Source organism: Ichthyophthirius multifiliis (assembly GCF_000220395.1).
Source record: "Ichthyophthirius multifiliis unplaced genomic scaffold scaff_1120509249703, whole genome shotgun sequence".
Classification (NCBI taxonomy): Eukaryota; Ciliophora; class Oligohymenophorea; order Hymenostomatida; genus Ichthyophthirius; species Ichthyophthirius multifiliis.
Genome location: NW_004087431.1, coordinates 1 through 18,039, shown reverse-complemented (window position 1 = coordinate 18,039; position 18,039 = coordinate 1). Strand labels below are relative to the sequence as shown.

The 18,039-nt window shown below is 16.2% G+C and overlaps 4 protein-coding genes across 4 annotated transcripts, besides 42 other annotated features; 1 reads left to right on the top strand and 3 right to left on the bottom strand. All coding sequences in view use genetic code 6, as the record gives it.

Moving 5' to 3' along the window:
• Positions 1-88: 88 nt before the first annotated feature.
• Positions 89-134: a microsatellite.
• A 13-nt stretch (positions 135-147) lies between these two features.
• Positions 148-210: a microsatellite.
• A 1,125-nt stretch (positions 211-1,335) lies between these two features.
• Positions 1,336-1,385: a microsatellite.
• Positions 1,346-1,424: a microsatellite.
• Positions 1,425-2,228: 804 nt separating this feature from the next.
• Positions 2,229-2,272: a microsatellite.
• Positions 2,236-2,272: a microsatellite.
• Positions 2,273-2,667: 395 nt separating this feature from the next.
• Positions 2,668-2,713: a microsatellite.
• Positions 2,670-2,706: a microsatellite.
• Positions 2,679-2,723: a microsatellite.
• Positions 2,693-2,748: a microsatellite.
• A 764-nt stretch (positions 2,749-3,512) lies between these two features.
• Positions 3,513-3,582: a microsatellite.
• Positions 3,517-3,565: a microsatellite.
• Positions 3,543-3,613: a microsatellite.
• Positions 3,614-3,618: 5 nt separating this feature from the next.
• Positions 3,619-4,195, bottom strand: IMG5_025640 (peptidase caspase catalytic subunit p20, putative; the record flags this gene model as incomplete). Its single annotated transcript, XM_004039310.1, has 1 exon — positions 3,619-4,195. A coding segment is annotated over one exon (577 nt), but the record flags the coding sequence as incomplete, so codon positions are not given.
• A 211-nt stretch (positions 4,196-4,406) lies between these two features.
• Positions 4,407-4,440: a microsatellite.
• A 730-nt stretch (positions 4,441-5,170) lies between these two features.
• Positions 5,171-5,214: a microsatellite.
• Positions 5,177-5,235: a microsatellite.
• Positions 5,236-6,011: 776 nt separating this feature from the next.
• Positions 6,012-6,100: a microsatellite.
• Positions 6,035-6,073: a microsatellite.
• Positions 6,101-7,395: 1,295 nt separating the features above from the next.
• Positions 7,396-7,446: a microsatellite.
• Positions 7,433-7,563: a microsatellite.
• Positions 7,484-7,526: a microsatellite.
• Positions 7,515-7,577: a microsatellite.
• Positions 7,578-8,017: 440 nt separating this feature from the next.
• Positions 8,018-8,054: a microsatellite.
• A 727-nt stretch (positions 8,055-8,781) lies between these two features.
• Positions 8,782-8,859: a microsatellite.
• A 238-nt stretch (positions 8,860-9,097) lies between these two features.
• IMG5_025630 (hypothetical protein) lies at positions 9,098-11,173 on the bottom strand (the record flags this gene model as incomplete). The annotated part of the gene is made up of 4 exons (XM_004039309.1): positions 9,098-9,114; positions 10,042-10,071; positions 10,388-10,602; positions 11,130-11,173. The coding sequence occupies 4 exons, from the start codon at positions 11,171-11,173 to the stop codon at positions 9,098-9,100; spliced, it is 306 nt and encodes a 101-aa protein (XP_004039357.1).
• Positions 9,121-9,189: a microsatellite.
• Positions 9,349-9,382: a microsatellite.
• Positions 9,969-10,040: a microsatellite.
• Positions 11,174-11,586: 413 nt separating the features above from the next.
• Positions 11,587-11,617: a microsatellite.
• Positions 11,618-12,116: 499 nt separating this feature from the next.
• IMG5_025620 (peptidylprolyl isomerase domain and WD repeat 1) lies at positions 12,117-14,643 on the top strand (the record flags this gene model as incomplete). The annotated part of the gene is made up of 8 exons (XM_004039308.1): positions 12,117-12,273; positions 12,381-12,464; positions 12,512-12,818; positions 12,860-13,368; positions 13,434-13,637; positions 13,734-13,927; positions 14,063-14,416; positions 14,457-14,643. 8 exons carry the CDS (start codon positions 12,117-12,119, stop codon positions 14,577-14,579), a joined length of 1,932 nt encoding a protein of 643 aa, XP_004039356.1. The 3' UTR covers positions 14,580-14,643.
• Positions 12,151-12,232: a microsatellite.
• Positions 12,187-12,234: a microsatellite.
• Positions 12,282-12,375: a microsatellite.
• Positions 12,454-12,493: a microsatellite.
• Positions 13,677-13,724: a microsatellite.
• Positions 14,003-14,054: a microsatellite.
• A 117-nt stretch (positions 14,644-14,760) lies between the features above and the next one.
• Positions 14,761-14,799: a microsatellite.
• A 361-nt stretch (positions 14,800-15,160) lies between these two features.
• Positions 15,161-15,205: a microsatellite.
• Positions 15,198-15,228: a microsatellite.
• Positions 15,229-15,813: 585 nt separating this feature from the next.
• IMG5_025610 (hypothetical protein) lies at positions 15,814-17,099 on the bottom strand. The gene is made up of 2 exons (XM_004039307.1): positions 16,112-17,099; positions 15,814-15,930 (listed from the first exon to the last, which is right to left on the bottom strand). Exon 1 carries the CDS (start codon positions 16,954-16,956, stop codon positions 16,180-16,182), a length of 777 nt encoding a protein of 258 aa, XP_004039355.1. The 5' UTR covers positions 16,957-17,099; the 3' UTR covers positions 15,814-15,930; positions 16,112-16,179.
• Positions 15,940-16,044: a microsatellite.
• Positions 15,940-16,052: a microsatellite.
• Positions 15,942-16,044: a microsatellite.
• Positions 15,978-16,039: a microsatellite.
• A 627-nt stretch (positions 17,100-17,726) lies between the features above and the next one.
• Positions 17,727-17,793: a microsatellite.
• Between the last annotated feature and the right edge of the window lie 246 nt (positions 17,794-18,039).

Genomic DNA, 18,039 nt, shown 5'->3' with positions numbered 1-18,039 from the left:
ATTATATATATATATATATAAATTATAATATTATATTTATTTATTTTTATATAAAAAATATCTTCTTAAAATTATAATATATTAATTAAATAATTTATATTTTTATATAATAATTAATATTTTTTGATATAATATCTTTATTATTTTAATTTTTATGTTTTTATATATAAAAATTATTTTTATTTTTCATATATATATATAAAATTTTTAATAATAATTAATATAAACATTTTTTTTATTATAAATTATTATTTATTATTTAATTTAAATTATAACGTAATATATCTAAAAATTAAATATTTTATACTCAATCATAAATCATTTTTAATATTATTTAAATTAAATACAATTTGTATTATTTTTATTTATTATAAAATAAAAAATGACAATTTTATTTAATTTCTTAAAAAATCTACTATTAATATAAATGTTACTTTAAATAATTAAATACTTATTATTTTTTAAGAATACAATAATTTATTATAAATTATTAGAAAAGTTTTAATACTACTTAACCTTCTTAATATATCTATTATGTTTTTTTTTATAATGTGAATTTAAATATTATATTATTTAATTTTTTTAATTTATTTTAGTTATCAAATTATAGGTTAATAACTCCAAATTTCAGTAGTTTAATATTCACTTATCATGTACAGGATTAATTTATTTTATTCCCAAATCAATCTATGATAACATTCTATAGAAGAATTACTTATTAAAAAACCTGCAATGCAGTCACTTACATTTGTATGTAAATTAAAAATAACACTATTTTTATCATCTATTATTTATAATTTTCCATCATTTTAAAGAATTAAAAAGCAGTCTTTTTTAGTCGGAGAATCTATAGTTAATGCTTCAGGAATATTATTATATAATATAACTAATTGACAATTCGATTGTACTTTAAGTGATAATTTGTTGTTATTTATGTTGTTATATAGTTTTCCGAATTCCAATTTTGGTTATCCATATTCATGTAACCCAGAAACATTTACTCGATAAAAAAATTTTTAAAAATCAAAGCAATATGATGTGTAAAAATATATAATAAATAAGATAAATTTATTCATTTAAATTTTAAAAACTAAATAAATATAAAAATGATTAATTATACTAAATATAAATATAATATTTAAACATTTAATATATAAAATATATATATATGAAATTATAAAATATATATTAATAAATTAAATATAATATTAAATGTTTTTAGTTCAAATAATTAATATATTAAATTTTTTATTTATATTTTTTTGTATTGATTATTATCATATATATAATACTTTTTATTTCATATTAAGATTTTTTAGTTTTAAATAAGATAAAATAAATGAAAATATAAATAAATATATATATAAATATATATATAAATATATTTATGCATATATTTATTTATATATATTTATATATATATAATCAATCAGTCATAATCATCATCTTCATTCAAAATTTTTTTTAATTTTTTAATCAATTATTGGGAGATATTTATTCATAGAAATTCTAAAACATCTTTCTATTTCTCCTTTTTTAAACTTTACATCTTTATTATATTTTTAAGAAACTCTAGGTGAAACTAAATTAGATTTAATTATATTTTTTACAAAATTTTAGTTTTTTATGAAATTTTCATTCGACAATAAAGAATTTATTCGACATCTTTAGTTTATTTTTATTGAGTTTTCATGTTTTGATTTACGTTAGTCTTTTGTGGTATTTTATTGTGTTATTTCTTCACTTTTTTTAGTGTTTTTTGGGTAGATTTTATTTAAATTTACTTTTAAATTAACTAAAAATGGAGAATTTATATTTATATTTTAGAATTTTGTTATTTATCTGTCATTTTTTTTATTTTCTATTTCCATTTTTCTTTATAAAAATATGTTTTCTTCTTCTGCCTTTAATTTTTCTAAAAATTCTTAGTATTTTTATTTAAAATTTATTTAATTTATCTCCTTTTTTAGTTTTTATTAATTGTTTTTGTTTTAAATTAATCAATATTTTCCATTAGAGTTATATTATATTTTCTTTATAAATAGTTGCATTAAATTTACTATTTTTCCTCTTTTTTTATTTAAATAAATTCAAAAACTCTTTCTAGTTCTTTTAATTTTTCATTTACAAAATCATATGGAAAATTCCAAATTTTATCTACATCTAATTCATTTATATGTATCTATTTAAAATAATAAGAGTAAATAATAATATAAAAAATAATATCAATAAATCTATATATAAATATATATATATATATATATATATATATTATTTATTTATTTATTATACTCTAGTATATAATTCACATTAAAATGACCAAATTTTAACTGTTTAATCATGAGAACATGTAAAAAACAATTAGCTTATATAATTTTTATAATTTTATTTATAATATCATTATGAGCTGCGTTTATTTTTCTTATTATTATATTATGGGAAGATATATATTATATAGTATTTGTTTCAAATCTAAACTTATTTTCTAATTATTTTTAAACGTTTATTAATTATTTTCTTCTCAATTAATATAAATTTCTTTTTTTTTAATCAATGTTATAACTTTATGTATTATTTTTTTATATTAAAATATCATGTATATTCCATAAATATATGTTTCCTTTATTATCTCCTATATTTAAAATATGATTTTTTTTTAAAATAATAAAATATAAATATATATTTATATAAATATATATATTATATTTATATATTATTTTTATTAATTCATTTATATATAATTATTTTAAATATATATTACCTGAAAAAAAAATTTCTATGTTTTTTTTTATTAAAATCTATAAATATGTCCATTCCTGAATGAATTATATATTCTTCTTAGAATCCTATAATTTATTTATTTTTATAGAACCATAAAAAGCATCTTTTTTCTATATCAGATATAAAAATGACATTAAAATCTTCTAAAAACTGCATATATGTTATTTCAAAAGTATTTTAGTATACACTTTCTAGTTTTCCATTCTCTAAAGACCATATACATAAAATACCATTTTAGGAAGAACTACATAAAAGGAAATTTTTCAATTAAAAAGATAGAAAATTTATTTCTGAATTCTAATGACCACCTGAAAGTACATTTAATAAAGATGAATTTTCCTATTCGCAATTTTCATCATATATTCTAATGGTAGAGTCTTTAAAAGAAGCAATTATGAGATTTTCTTAGGAAACATATAATATATTTGTAATTTCATTATTTTCGTTTTTATTAATATGTTAAGATTTAAATTAAAATTCACTCTAAAATTGTAATTCTTTCAAATGATTAATATTTTTTAATAAAAAACAATTTTATGCATTAAATTATTATATTATTCCTAAAGAATTTCCTACTAAAAGTTTTCTTTAATTTGATGTAAGAAAAAACAATTTAAATCATAATTAAAATTCGAAAAAATCTTTATTAATTTTCCATTTAAAGCATCATATACTCTTATATCAATCCTATATAATAAAAATATAAAATAAATATATTAATATTGGAAAGTAAATAAAATATAAATAAAAAATAAAAATAAATATATATATATAAATAAATATATAAATATAAATATAAATGGTATATATATATATATATATATATATATATTTAACTTGTAAGTATTAAAATAGTATTAAAATAAACATTAAAATCTATATCTATTGGATATATATATTCCATATTATTATTTTTTTTAATTATTTTTCTTTCTAGAAATATTAATTTTTTTCCTCCAATAAATATTCTATCTTATTTTTAGTAATAAAATATACTTTTAATGTCTATTTTTTATAAATTATCTATATTTTAAATTAATTACATTTTTTTTATGTTCCATATTTTAATATTATTATCCTAATCTAATGAAATTCCGTTAAATGTATTCCCTAAAAAAGAACAAAAAATTACTAAATTATTATGTCCCCTTAGTTTTCCTAATAAAGGAATTTTGCCACTAATTTCTGGATTCCAAATGTTCACATAGTGACTAAATCCACAAGAAATTAATGTCTAATTCTGGTTAGAAATTTTCAAAACTCCTCTTTTGCATTCTATTTCGCGTATTAAAGTTCCATTTTGTATACTCCAAATCTTAATTGTACAATCTAGGGAACTAGAAGCCACTAATTCGCTTTAAAAAGAGAGTTCTTCGACACATGTTATTATGTTTTTGTGGATTTTTAATATCATTTAGCATTGAAAAGTACTATTATAAATATATAAATTAAATTCTTCGTCAGAAATAGCCCAGGAATTATGGTTTTTTAAAAACCATATTTTTTTGGTAGACTTGTTAAGTATATTTCTTAAAGAAGCTTAAAATTTTCATAAAAAGATATTTTTTTTTTGATGATAAAATTGCTAAAATTTAAGAATTTAATGAAATTGAAAAATCGATAATAATTTTTTCTTAAAAATCAATTTTTTTTACAAATTCTATTTTATTATAATCTTTTAAACAAAATACACTTATATTAGAAGTCTAATGTTCTAATAATAATAATAAATCTTCATTTTATATTGATATTTTCTATATATAATTATCATAAAATGAATAATCTTTGAATTTATTATTTAATATATATATTTTCTAATTTTCTATATATGCTTTTTCTAAGATTTATTTTTCGGTTTTTTATTTTAATTATTTAGTTTTTATTTTTATACTATCTTTAGTTTATACTGCATCTATTATATATTAAGTAAATTCACTCCATTACATATGTTTATCATTATTTATATCTATATCTTAAAATAATTTTATTAAACCATTAACTAAATCGTATTAATCTTCATGTATATGCATTATGGAAGCTTTTATTATTTAGACGAAGTTCTTTAATTCAATTCCGTTAGGAAAAACTTTAAATTGGTCTTCTAAAGAAGCTAATTATTCATTTGATAACAACATCATAATTCTTTTTTTTTTTTTAATTGAATATTATTATTTTTTTTTAAATAAAGTACTTTTCCGATGTAAAATTGTTGTTTTCTTGTTTTAATATATGTTTATTTAGTTATAAATATTCTATTATTTCTTATAGGTTTCTTTTCATTTGTAAAAATTAGTAAATCTAATATATATATGTAAATATATATATATATTCTTTTTATTAAAAAAATAAATAAATAATAAATTTTAAATTTTATTAATAAAATTAAAAATAAAAAAATAAAAATCATTTATTTAAAAAAAAAAAAATATTTATAAACATAATAAAAATAATTTAAATCTTTCAAATAAATCTTTTTTTAAGATTTTCAAATGAATAAATAATCATAAAGGAAAATTCTTTAACTATATTTTTCCCCAAATCGAAATTTTCTAAATGAAGTATTAATTCAATATTTTTTTTAATAACGGCATCAGTTTTTGAAAAAATACCGATTCCTAAACAATCAAAAGAGTTTTTTTTGGCAATAATAAATTTTAAGACTTGTTTTAATTATTTTTCATTTTTAACATTATTAATAATACAATTATAGAGTGTAATTATTTCCAAATCATTAAAAATTCTAGAATCTTTAATAATAAGAAGGCTTTCGTATATTTAAACATAATTAAATTCGCCGAAAATATATTTAAATTTAATTCTTTATTGATTCTCGTATTCTTAAATTTATTAAATAAAATTAGTCTTGGAAAAAATTTAGCTTCTCTTTTAAAAGGAAGCAACTAAATTTTTATCTTCTTTTTAATTATCAATACAATTAGAATTATTAATAAAAAAATTTATACTAGTTTTAGTATAGTTTGTAAATAATTAAGTTATTTCCTATTCGCTTATATTATTTTCTTTGATTCTATTCAAAATTTCTTTGATAAATTCTTTATCTAAATTACTCATTTTAGCATCACCTAGTTTATCGGTTAAATTTTCATTATTTTTTATAGTGCCATCTGTAATATTACAGCATATATCCCACCAACTTTATTTTTATTCAAAAAGCTATTTAAAATATATATGAATATAAATACAAAAAATATAAGTAAATGTATATGTAAATATATATATATATATGATATAAATATAAATATAAATATTATATAAAAAAAAAAATTATATATAAATATATTTACATATATATATATATCCTATTTTCTAATTTACCGGATTAGAAACTGATGTAATATACGAATTTTTATCAAGAAAAGATAAATCAAGTATATTAGAATAAGGTAGAATTTTGTCATATATATTAAGAGGAAATACTATATTTTATAAAGCACAGACTAGATTTATAGATTCTCTTATACTCCTATCATATCCTAAAAATAATATTTTTTGTTCTTTAATTAATGAGTTCCATATATACATTATTTTATGTTAAAAAAGTTTAATTAAATTAATTACAGAGACTTAAGTGTAGTTCCTATAAACAGTATTATTTAAACTTATTTGATATGAAAACTAATTACATAGTTTTATATTAATTATCTTTTCTTATAAATTCTATTAATTTCTATTTGTTAAATTTATTTGTTCGACTAAATTTTAATTAGAAATTCTTAAAAAAGATACAGGAATTTAAACGTTTTAATTAATTTATTTATATATTTCTTCCAAAAATCTTTCAGTAGGTTAAATATCATCTTCTATAGGAAATTATATATATATATCAATATAATATCTTAATGCGGGTTCTAAATAATATAAAATTTAATTTTAAGAAGAACAAACTCCTAAACATCTTGTAAGAAGTCCTCTTTTAAAATTTGAGTCTTTTTTATTTCTTATTACAGTATAGAATATATATTATTATTCAATTTATATTTTTTCGGGATTTCTTTTATTTTTTCATCGAAAAATTACACTAATAATTATTTTAATTCTATACTTTTTTCACAAAAATTTATTCCATAAGACTCTCCTTCGTTAATTGTATAAAAACAAAAAAAATCTTCTTTTAATTCCTTATATTACATATCTTTATGTATTTAAAAAGCTTAAAAAGCCTCACTTTAAATATCTTCGAGTTCATCCAAATTCTCAAAAATAATACTTAGACCATCCTAAGATATTTTTAATGTAGTATAAGTTTATTTTTAAATCCAAATTTAATTCTAAACGTCGAATTTATACAAATTAACAAATTGATTTTGGGAAAAGGAATTTATTTATTATATAAAATTATATGTACTTTTGTCTATATATTATATTAGTTTAAATTTGAAAACCGAAATGTCTAATTAATTTTTTTATACACCATCAGGAATCATATAAGAGGCTAATACTATTTCGTCGAAATTATAATTTTAAGGAAAATGGGATTTTATTACACATCCTTTTTATAAATCGAATTCTCCAGAAAAAATTGAATTTATCATTCGAAATATTATATTATATTTAAAAATAAATTAAATTTTTTGGGAAATTAAGATTAAATATAAATATTATTTTTGTTAAAATATTATTCTTTATGTTAATATTTATTTTTATATATTTAATATATTTAATCTATGATTTTAAATAGAACTAATATATTTTAATATTGATATTATTTTAAAATATAATATATTAATACATATATATATATATATATATATATTTATATATTTATATCTATATATTAATTTAAATATAATTAATATTTTTGAGAACATTAATTTTTTTTTTCAAATAAATTTATATTATGAAATATTATAATACTTTGACTCATTAAGAGATGATAATAAATAAACCTTAATAAAATAATATTTCAAATAAAACTAAAAATGGCAATGATTTATTAGAAATTGAACTTTTGAAGTAAATATTATTTTTTTTTAAAAAAAAATATATTGAAGGAGAGATATGTATAAAAATTAAAATGAAAAAGAATAAAAAATTAATTAAGAATTAGAAGAGAAAAAAAAGGAATTATATTTAATATAATAATATAATTAAAACACATTATAATAAATAAATTAAAAAAAAGAATAAAAATATACTATTTAATAAAAGATTGCGGCTACATATGATTAATAAATTGATTAAGCTTAATAATTAAAATCTTAAAATGTTAAAAAAAATATAAATATATGTATATAATATATATTTATATAAATTCATATATATATTTTTATTCTAAAATATATTATTTATATTTTTATAAAGAAACAAGAAGATATAAAATTTGATATTATAAATTTAAGATTATATGAAAAATAAAATAATGACTATATTCCTCAAAAATAGAATATTTAACAATAAATAGATTAATTTTATAACAAAATTAATCATAATTAACATTTATCTCCACGAAGTAAAGTAAAATTTATTAACAAAATAAAATAATAATAATAATAAAATAAATAAGTAATATTTAGAAATATTTGATAAAAAATAAGAATTTTTTGAATAATAATTCGTTCCTTTTGACCATGATATATAGAAAAAAAAGATGATTGTATTGCCACTTTTGAATAATATAATTCTCCTTTATAAAAAGGAGAAGTAGTTGATATTTTTGGAAATTAAAAAAAAAAGTATATGAAAAATTAAATAACTAATGTTGACAAAGAATTAAAAAAAATCGAATAAAATAAATATAAAGAATTACTTGATTAATAAAATAATTATAATGAAAAAGAAAAATATACTGATAATTAAAATTTCTATGGAGATAAAAAACATAAAAACGTATATATATAAATATGTATATAAATTTAGATTATATAAAAATAAAAAAGGTTGAAAAATTAGATGTTATACGAAATAATTAAAATAATTAAATTCATAATCCAATAACTAATCCAATTGATAGAAAAACTTAAAATAAATACATTGCTAAAGAAATATAAATGACATTTAATTAATAAATAAAATTAAAAAATTAATGAATATTTATTTAAAAATAAAAATAAAATATTATCATTTTATTATAGTTTTTTTATCATATTTTTTTTTTAACCTCTTTTATTAAAATCTATAGTATCTATAAATAACGTGTTTAAAATTATAATTCGGAAAATAATTTAAAAAATTTTAAATAAAATCAAGTTTCCACATAAATATATCATTAGATCTATTTTATTAAGATTAAATTGTTTCAAAATCTTAAAATTAATTATAAGTTTTTAAGTAATATTCAGTAAATTAATTATAATAATCATATTTTTATTAAATCTATTAATATATAAATAAATATAAATATATATAAAAAAATATTTATATATATATATATATATATATATATTATATTTTAATATATAATTTTTATTATATTTTACACTATCTATTTTCTTTAATGACATATTATAAATAAAAGATTAATTTTTTTCATCTAATTATAATGATTTCGTTTTATTTTATTTCTATTCAGTTTTAATATATTTAATATTCGAAATACTTTTATAAGTATTTATATAATTTTTTTTTTATATATATTTCTTTTAAATAAAGTCAGTTTATATTTAATTTATTTTTTTTTCTCTAAATTTTCTTCTTTAAAAAAATTTTCTTTCTTAAACATAATTATTCTAAAAATTATTTTTATAAATAAATTTTTAATTTGTGTTTTTTTCTGTATAGACAATTGGACATTATTAATATAAATGGTATTTGCTATTACATAAATAACATTTTAAAATGTCGGAAATATCGTCGTATGATTTATTAAATAAAATTTTATCTTTTATCATATTAAATTTTTAGAAGTCCTATTAGTTTTCCTTTAGTATTTCAATAAATTAATTTCTATTAATTTTAACCAATGTAGTAAACTAATTACTTTATATATATAAATCATCTTAATGAAATCCTGTAAAAAATTAATAAACTCCAAAACATTAACCTTCTTTTAACTTTGTGACTTCTTTTTTTAATATCTTATTTATTTTATATAAAGGTTAATTTAATTAATTTTCTCTATAAAAATAAATATGAAACAATTAATTATAAATTTTTTAAATACTAAAAATATAATTCATTTTGCTCGATTTCCTGCTCTGTTCTATTTTCTTAATATAGCAAAACTAAAAATATTATATATATATATATATATATATATATATATATATATATATATTTTTATTTATTATATATTATATATACTTGAACCAGTAATAATAAGATAAATACTATCTTTATCAAAATAATTAATTTTATTACTATAAATAATCTATTATGGGGAATAAATACTTTCTTACATAATACTATACATTTTCTAAATTGTTTATTCTGAAAAAATTTTTTAGAATTACTTAAATTTTTCTAATATTTTTTTATTAGACTAAATATTTAACTCACTTTACATATAAGGACTTAATTTTTGTAAAGTTTCTTTTTCAATATGTAGTTTATCTTTGAGTTATTTCTCATAATATTTCTATAAATTTAAATTTGCCCTCCTTCTTAAATTTAAGTCTATATTTTTCCTCTTCATATATTAATTAAGTACATTTAAATCCTTCTTATAGTCTTTTTTAGATTTATTTATCTCCTATAGCACCTAACTTATGGAATTCATCATATACCCAAATACTATACAGTACAATAGAGTACAAAAACTCGTAAAACCAAACTCTATAGATGTCTAAGGTTTTTCTCCATACTTCATCATAGTATTAACTGCCCAAAAGCAGGCTTCTAAGTAGGTTTTTTGCCAATGCCCATCTATAATTAGGCTTCTATCAATCCAAGTAATGTCTGAATTTAATATATGTTTCTCATATTACGCTAAAATATACCAGCAACAGGCTAAAATATGTACTAAAACTAGTACTTAGGCAAAAAGTTTAATTAATTGCATTAATGAATGGTATTCTAAGAGTTAAAGTAGGTAGAATTCCATCTTTTTTAGGATAATCATCATTCCTTTAATTTTAAGTAAAAGAGGTATATGTAATAGTACATTTATTAGTGTATCTTGATGGGTTCTGCCCTCAAAAATTAAAGGGAGAATTTCGAAAAAAAAATATTCTTAGAGGTATATTTTAAAGATTTATTTTCTATCAGTTATAAAGTGGTTTCCGTGATAAGTTGCAGTATTCATCTATAATATCATTTCTGTAATCCATGCAAAAGTGGCTATTTGTGCAAAAGTTTTATTAAAATGTATATTAAAAATCACTTCGATAGATATTATCCATAGATATATGCAATTGTAAGCAACTATGAGTGAATTTAGGAAAATTTTTAACCTGTTTTCGGGATCTATGAGAGGAATTTAGTTAATAAGGTTCATTAGTTTATTTAAATATTGACTAAAAGTATAGTTAAGGGTATTACGCTTGTTTATAGTTAAAGTACCAAGTACAGATTTATCGGAAATATAGATAATTTGTTTAGACGAAAGAAATTAAAGGCGACCAGAAATAGTTTTACTTTGAAAAAAATGCTTTATGTTTGGACGGATTAAAGTTATTAATTGTAGCTTATTTTTCAAAGAAAAATTATTAGGTATTTTACTATATTTTTATTTTATATTAAAATAAGTATTATATTATATATATTTTTGTTTAATTTTTCTGTAATATTTTTTTACACAAAAAAATTAACAATCAAAGTAATGATAAGAAAAAATATAAAAAAATAGCATTAGTTTTACTAAATGTATATTATTATATAAATGATAATATAAATAAAGTTATTTAAATATATTTTCTAATTATTTTATTTTTTAATTATTATTTTAATATAAATATTTTTTAATGTTACTCTTTTGTAGTTTCTTTATTGGTTATTTAAATTTTATGATTATATTTATTATTCTTTTTTAATATTTATTAATTTGAAAGAATTTATTTAGAAAATTATAAATCATTAATTTTTTTTTACTCAAAATAATTTATTTCGTTCTAATCTTTTTAATATTATAATTTATATTAGTTTTAATGGATATCATGGTCACTTAAAATAGATTAATTTTATCTTTTATTAATTTCTTAAAAATCTTAGATTTAAAAAATCTGTTATTTTAATTTGCAAAAAGATTAACTTTAAACATTCATTTTATATATATTTGCTTAGTTATTTTTTATTGTTAAAAATTTTAAAAATTATTAATTAATTAATATTAAATAAATAAACATATTATAAATATATATTATAATATAGTTAAAATAAATAGAAAATATTAATATATTTATTTAATTTTTATAAAAAAAGTATCTATTAAATATAAAAAAATGGATGAAAAAAAAATAGAATATTTGGATCCAGAATAAAAAAAATAATAATAAAAAACTGACAAATAATAATAAAAAAAATAAAAAATAAAAGAAAACTAAAAAAGAAAATAAAATATAGAAGATATAGGACCTACTGTGGCTAATGCCTAAAACAGTATATAAATATATATATATATTTATATATTTATATATTTATATATTTATATATTTATATATTTATATATTTATATTTTTTACATATTAATATCATTTATATTCTAGATTTTAAAGATATAATATTAGAAAATATTCCTTCTAGTGAATACTATGAAAGAAGTTTAATGCATCGTGATACAATTAATTAAAGTACATAAATTAATTTAAAATATATAAATATTTATATTTAAATATAGTTTTTGCTGCCCCAAAAAACGATATAATTATAACTATATCTATAGATGGCCAGATTAAATTTTGGAAAAAAATATTTTAATTAATTGAGCCTATTAAGCATTTCAGATGTCATAAAGGAGTAGTTACTGGAGCTGCGATTTCTTTGAATTAAGATAAATTAGTAACTGTATGTGCAACGGATAAAACATTAAAAAAATTTGATCTTCTAAATGCTGATTTAAATTCTTTATTAAAATTTGATTTCACCCCTTCTATGTGTTCTTATATATAAGCTTCCGATGGAGCATAATCTGAATATTTACTTGTGTATATAATTTTATATTTATTTATAATTATTTATTTTTAAGATCAGACAATGATAATGGTAATATATATATAGTTGATGAAGAATAATAAAGTAAAGAAAAACAGATAATAAAGACAATATAAATACATAATAACCCCGTCAAGTTTATTTTATATAATAAATAATATAAATCTTGTGTCAGCATTGATAAAAAAGGTTTCATTGAATTATGGGATCCTGATAATTATGATTTCCCAAAAAATAAAGAATTAAAATTTACTTGTAAAATGGACACTGACTATTTCGAATTGTTAAAAAAGAAAGTTTTTGCATTTGGTGCATGCTTATCCAATAATGGAAAGTATATGGCTTTAGTTTGTAGTGATAAATTTATTAGAATCTTTGATTTTTTAAGTGGAAAATTAATTAGAATTATAGATGAAAGTGATAAAAAAAATTCAGAAATATAAGATAATATAGAACATGAATAACATAAAATGTATAAATTAGATAAATTCGAATATAGTAGAAGAATGGCAATAGAAAGAGATTTGGATAAATTTTTAGAAAGTATATTTATAATAAATATATAAATATTTTAATTAATCTTTTTTATTTTGTTTTTAAATGAAAAGGTAAAACAATGGAAAATTATGGAGTTTCTATATAATTTGATGAAAACGATTAAATTTTAGTATATCCATCAATATTAGGGATAAAATATTACTCAATTGTATAAAATTAGATATTATTTGTATAAGGAAAAAATGAATCAAGCGAAAGATTTTTAAAATTTGTACTTTATTAAGGAAGATTAATGAAAAATTCAAATAATACAGGTAAGATAAATAATACATATATAAAATGTATTATAAAATTATATATATATATTTAAATATATATATATATATATATATATATATATAAATTAATAGGAGGTTCACAAAAAATGTAATCTGATCCATTATTAATAGCTTCTTCATTTAAAAAAAATCGTTTTTATTTATTTTCAACACGAGAACCTGAGGATCAAAGTGATAAACAAATATAAAGAGATATATTTAACGAAAAACCTTCAAAAGAAGAATAATAAATAGTTGTTTAATTATAGTCTCAATAATAAAAACAAGTAATCTTTAAAAAAAATATTTTTTCATATATATTTGAATAATAATTACAAAATTATATATAAATTATTAATTTCTATATATATATATATATATATATATATATATATATTATATATATATATATATTTAAAAAGTTATAAACATGTATATTTGCAAAGATAGAAACTACAATGGGTGATATTGAAATTGAATTATATAAAAAATTTGTTCCTAAAACTGTCGATAATTTCTTAGGACTTTCTAAACAAGGATACTATAATAATTTAATTTTTCATAGAGTTATCCCTAATTTTATGATATAAACTGGATGTCCTAAAGGAGATGGAACAGGTGGAGAGTCTATATGGGGAGGAGAATTTGAAGATGAATTTCATCCTAAATTAAAACATGATAAAATTGGAACAGTTTCAATGGCTAATGCTGGACCAAACACTAATGGCTCTTAGTTTTTTATAACAACTGCTGTGTGTGAATGGCTTGATAATAAAGTTATATATACATTAATATTTTTTATATTATTTTTTATAGCATACTGTTTTTGGAAGAGTTATTAAAGGAATGGATGTTATTTAGAATATTTGTAATTCTAAAAAAGATAAATAAGATAAACCTTTAAGGGATATTAAAATTAGATATATTACTATTTCTTGATATTATTTATTTTTTAATATTTTTTTATATTTCATTATTATAAATGTTAATATTTATATAAATAATTAAAGAATTATTTCGAAATGTCTAAATTATTAATTATATAAAATAAATTAAAATTAAAATAAGTTGATAATTTTATATTTATAATTATAAAATAAACATTAGAAATGACAGATTTTATAAAAAATAATAATAAATATAAAAAATAAAAAAATATTATTAATTAATAATATCTAAACATTGCCTTTAGTTTATCAATAGAACCATTAATATTTATTTTTGATAAATTTAAATGCAAGCAATAACTTAACTAAGCAATATAAATCAAATAAAATTCTATTAAATAATTATATAAAGGATTTACTGCTTCTTTTACTTCTAAATCTATATAATTAATTAGTAGAGAATTTTTTTATAATTCTACTAAAAACTACTTCCATATTGATGTTAAAAAAGTTAGTTTTATAAGATTTTACTGTTCATTGATTTTTGCTGAAGTTGGATCATCTATTCTATCAGGATTTTTCGAAATAACAAAAATATATAATATTCTTAATAACGAAAAAGTAATATAATTAATATAAATATATATATATATATATATATATATATATTATAAATATTAAAATAAATATGTAAAATAAATTTTATATATTATTATTTATATTAAGAGTATCTCTTTAAAAAATGCTTATTATTTTACTTCTAGTTAAAATTCATAAGGAACAATGGCAATGAATATTAATATTTTAAGAAATTAAATACTAAGATTTTCTGAATTATCAGTTTATTTAGTAGTACAATAATATTTTAAAAAAAAAGAAAAAAAAAATTAAATTTTAATTAATTTAACATGTTCTTTTATTTCTTCCTTTTTTAGTACTTTAATTATTAGTCCGTTAGACTATATAAGAACTATTTGTTCTATATAATAATTTGATAAAAAATAATTGTTATAATTAAAGATTTAATATAGAGGATCTATTCCTCTATTTTTTGGAATTTTCGTTAATAATTTATTGTTTATTTAATATTTTATGTAAGATTATTGAAATTTTTATTTTAATATATAAATAAAAAAATACATTATTTAAATATATATTTTAATATATTTTCATTAATTTTTTTTTTTTTTTTCTAATGAAAAACAATAAATACCTAAATGATTAGAAATTTATTATGCAATGTTTCTACTAAATATCAAAACTTAAAGTAAAATTGGAATAGAGAGAAAAACTACAAATGAAAAAAAAATTATATCTGTACTTACTTTATTGTTTAAAAATGAAAGCATCTAACATATAAAGAATAAATATATAATTTCAAAATGTACAAGAGAAAACTACATCTATTAATAAAATATAAATAAATATAAATATAGATTTATATATATTTATATATATAAATAAATATAAATATATATAAATATATATATATATTAAAATATCTAAATATATATATAAAGTAAATTATTTTTATATTAATTTATATATCAATATATATATTTTTTTATTTTATTTTTCAATTACTTTTGTTAATGAACATATAATCAATTTATTTGTAATTAAACTACAAACCAATCCAAAGGTAATTAATATCACACTTGAATATTCTTTATATAATTCACCATTTTTAAATTCTTTTAAAAACATATATTCTATAAAAAATAAAAATAATATCGGTATCCATTATAATACTGCTTCAATTTTCCTTTTAGTTTTACTTCTTAATAATGTATTTATTATACAAGTTATTGATATTGTAATGCTTACTCCTAGTATAAAATAAACTAAAGGCACATAAATTTTTATATTCGCATAGTTTTTTAAATCCCATATATTTACAAATGTTTAAGGCAATAAATCTCCAATTAGAACACTCCAAAATTTTTATCCTTTTAAAAAAGTTAAAAAATGCACAATAATAACAATTAATTATCCTTCTGTAACTCCTAAATTCCCAAATTAAGTTTCCAAAACTTGGGTATGATATTCATTCCAATTAGAAGTAAAAATAGTAAGTTATAAAGTTAACAACAGATAAAAAACCTTTTTTTTTTTTCTTTTATAATTGAAAAATATTTAAAATTAAATACATTTTATGAATCAATACTTGCTGCCTAAGCAGATCCCAAAATAAAAAAAGGAACCGAAAAACAATCACAGCCATGATCAAATAATTAACCTAAAGGAGATGAAGGATTAGTTCTACGAGCTTATTTTCCATCCAAAGCATCTAATGTTTAGTATATAAATACTGAAATTGAAGCGAATAAGAATACCCAAGATGGTAATTCTTTTTACATAGATAAGTCAAAGAACATCATAAGAATATATTAAGATATTATGAATAAAAATCCTATAAATGTTACCATATTAGGTGCTAATGTCTATTTTTTTATTTTTTAAGTTTATATATACAAGATTATATTTTTTATACACGTGGGAGAAATTCAGATAAGGAAATCCAGAAAGGATTTATTTTATTATCAAGATAAGAATAGGCACCTCCTACATATTTATATTTTTCAAGTTATTTTAATCCTTATTTAGTAATTATAAATGACATTTTTTGTTTTGTTTTTTTAGTCGTTTTTTTTTTTTTTTTAGAATTTAATTTTTTTTTATTATTATTATTAATTATGGAAATAAATAAAAATTTTTATATATTATATAAGATATTTATTAGATAATTTTTTTTCTATATTATATATTCAAATTAATTATTCTTTTGTAAATATAAAAAATGAATTTTCTATATATTTTTATTTTATAAATATAATTAAATAGAAAAATATATATATATATATATATTATGTGTTGTTTTGCTATTTTAACTATATTTAGTAAATTTAGTTTATTTAATTAACTAATATCATATTTTTATATTTAGTTTTTATATAATTTATTAATAAATTATTAATAATATATTTGTTGCTTTAATATTTATTTTAGATATGATAATATTTTAAATAGATTATAAATTGAGGATAATGTCATAATATTTATATTCGCATCTTTTTTTAATTGTTTATATTCACTTTTATAATATGAACTTAATATTATATATTCAAAAATTTTATTTAATTTTGGCGTTCAAAATATTTGGCTATACCTATATAATATTAATTATAATAAAAATAATTATAAAAATTAATATCTTTTTTATAGATATATAAATATAATATTTTTTAATAAGAATATAACTATAAGCCTTTGTATTGTACATAATTATTTATATTTATTAAAAAGATGCTTATATAGAATATTTTTAATAATAACAAAGTGGTTTTTAGCATATAATATATAATTATATTCATATAAAAAATATATTTTATTATTAAATTTTAAAATATTTAGTTATTATTTTGTTATATATAAATTATTTTTTCTAATTTTTTGTTTTTTTTTAAAATAAAAATTAAAAAAATAAATTATTAATAGATATTTTTACTATT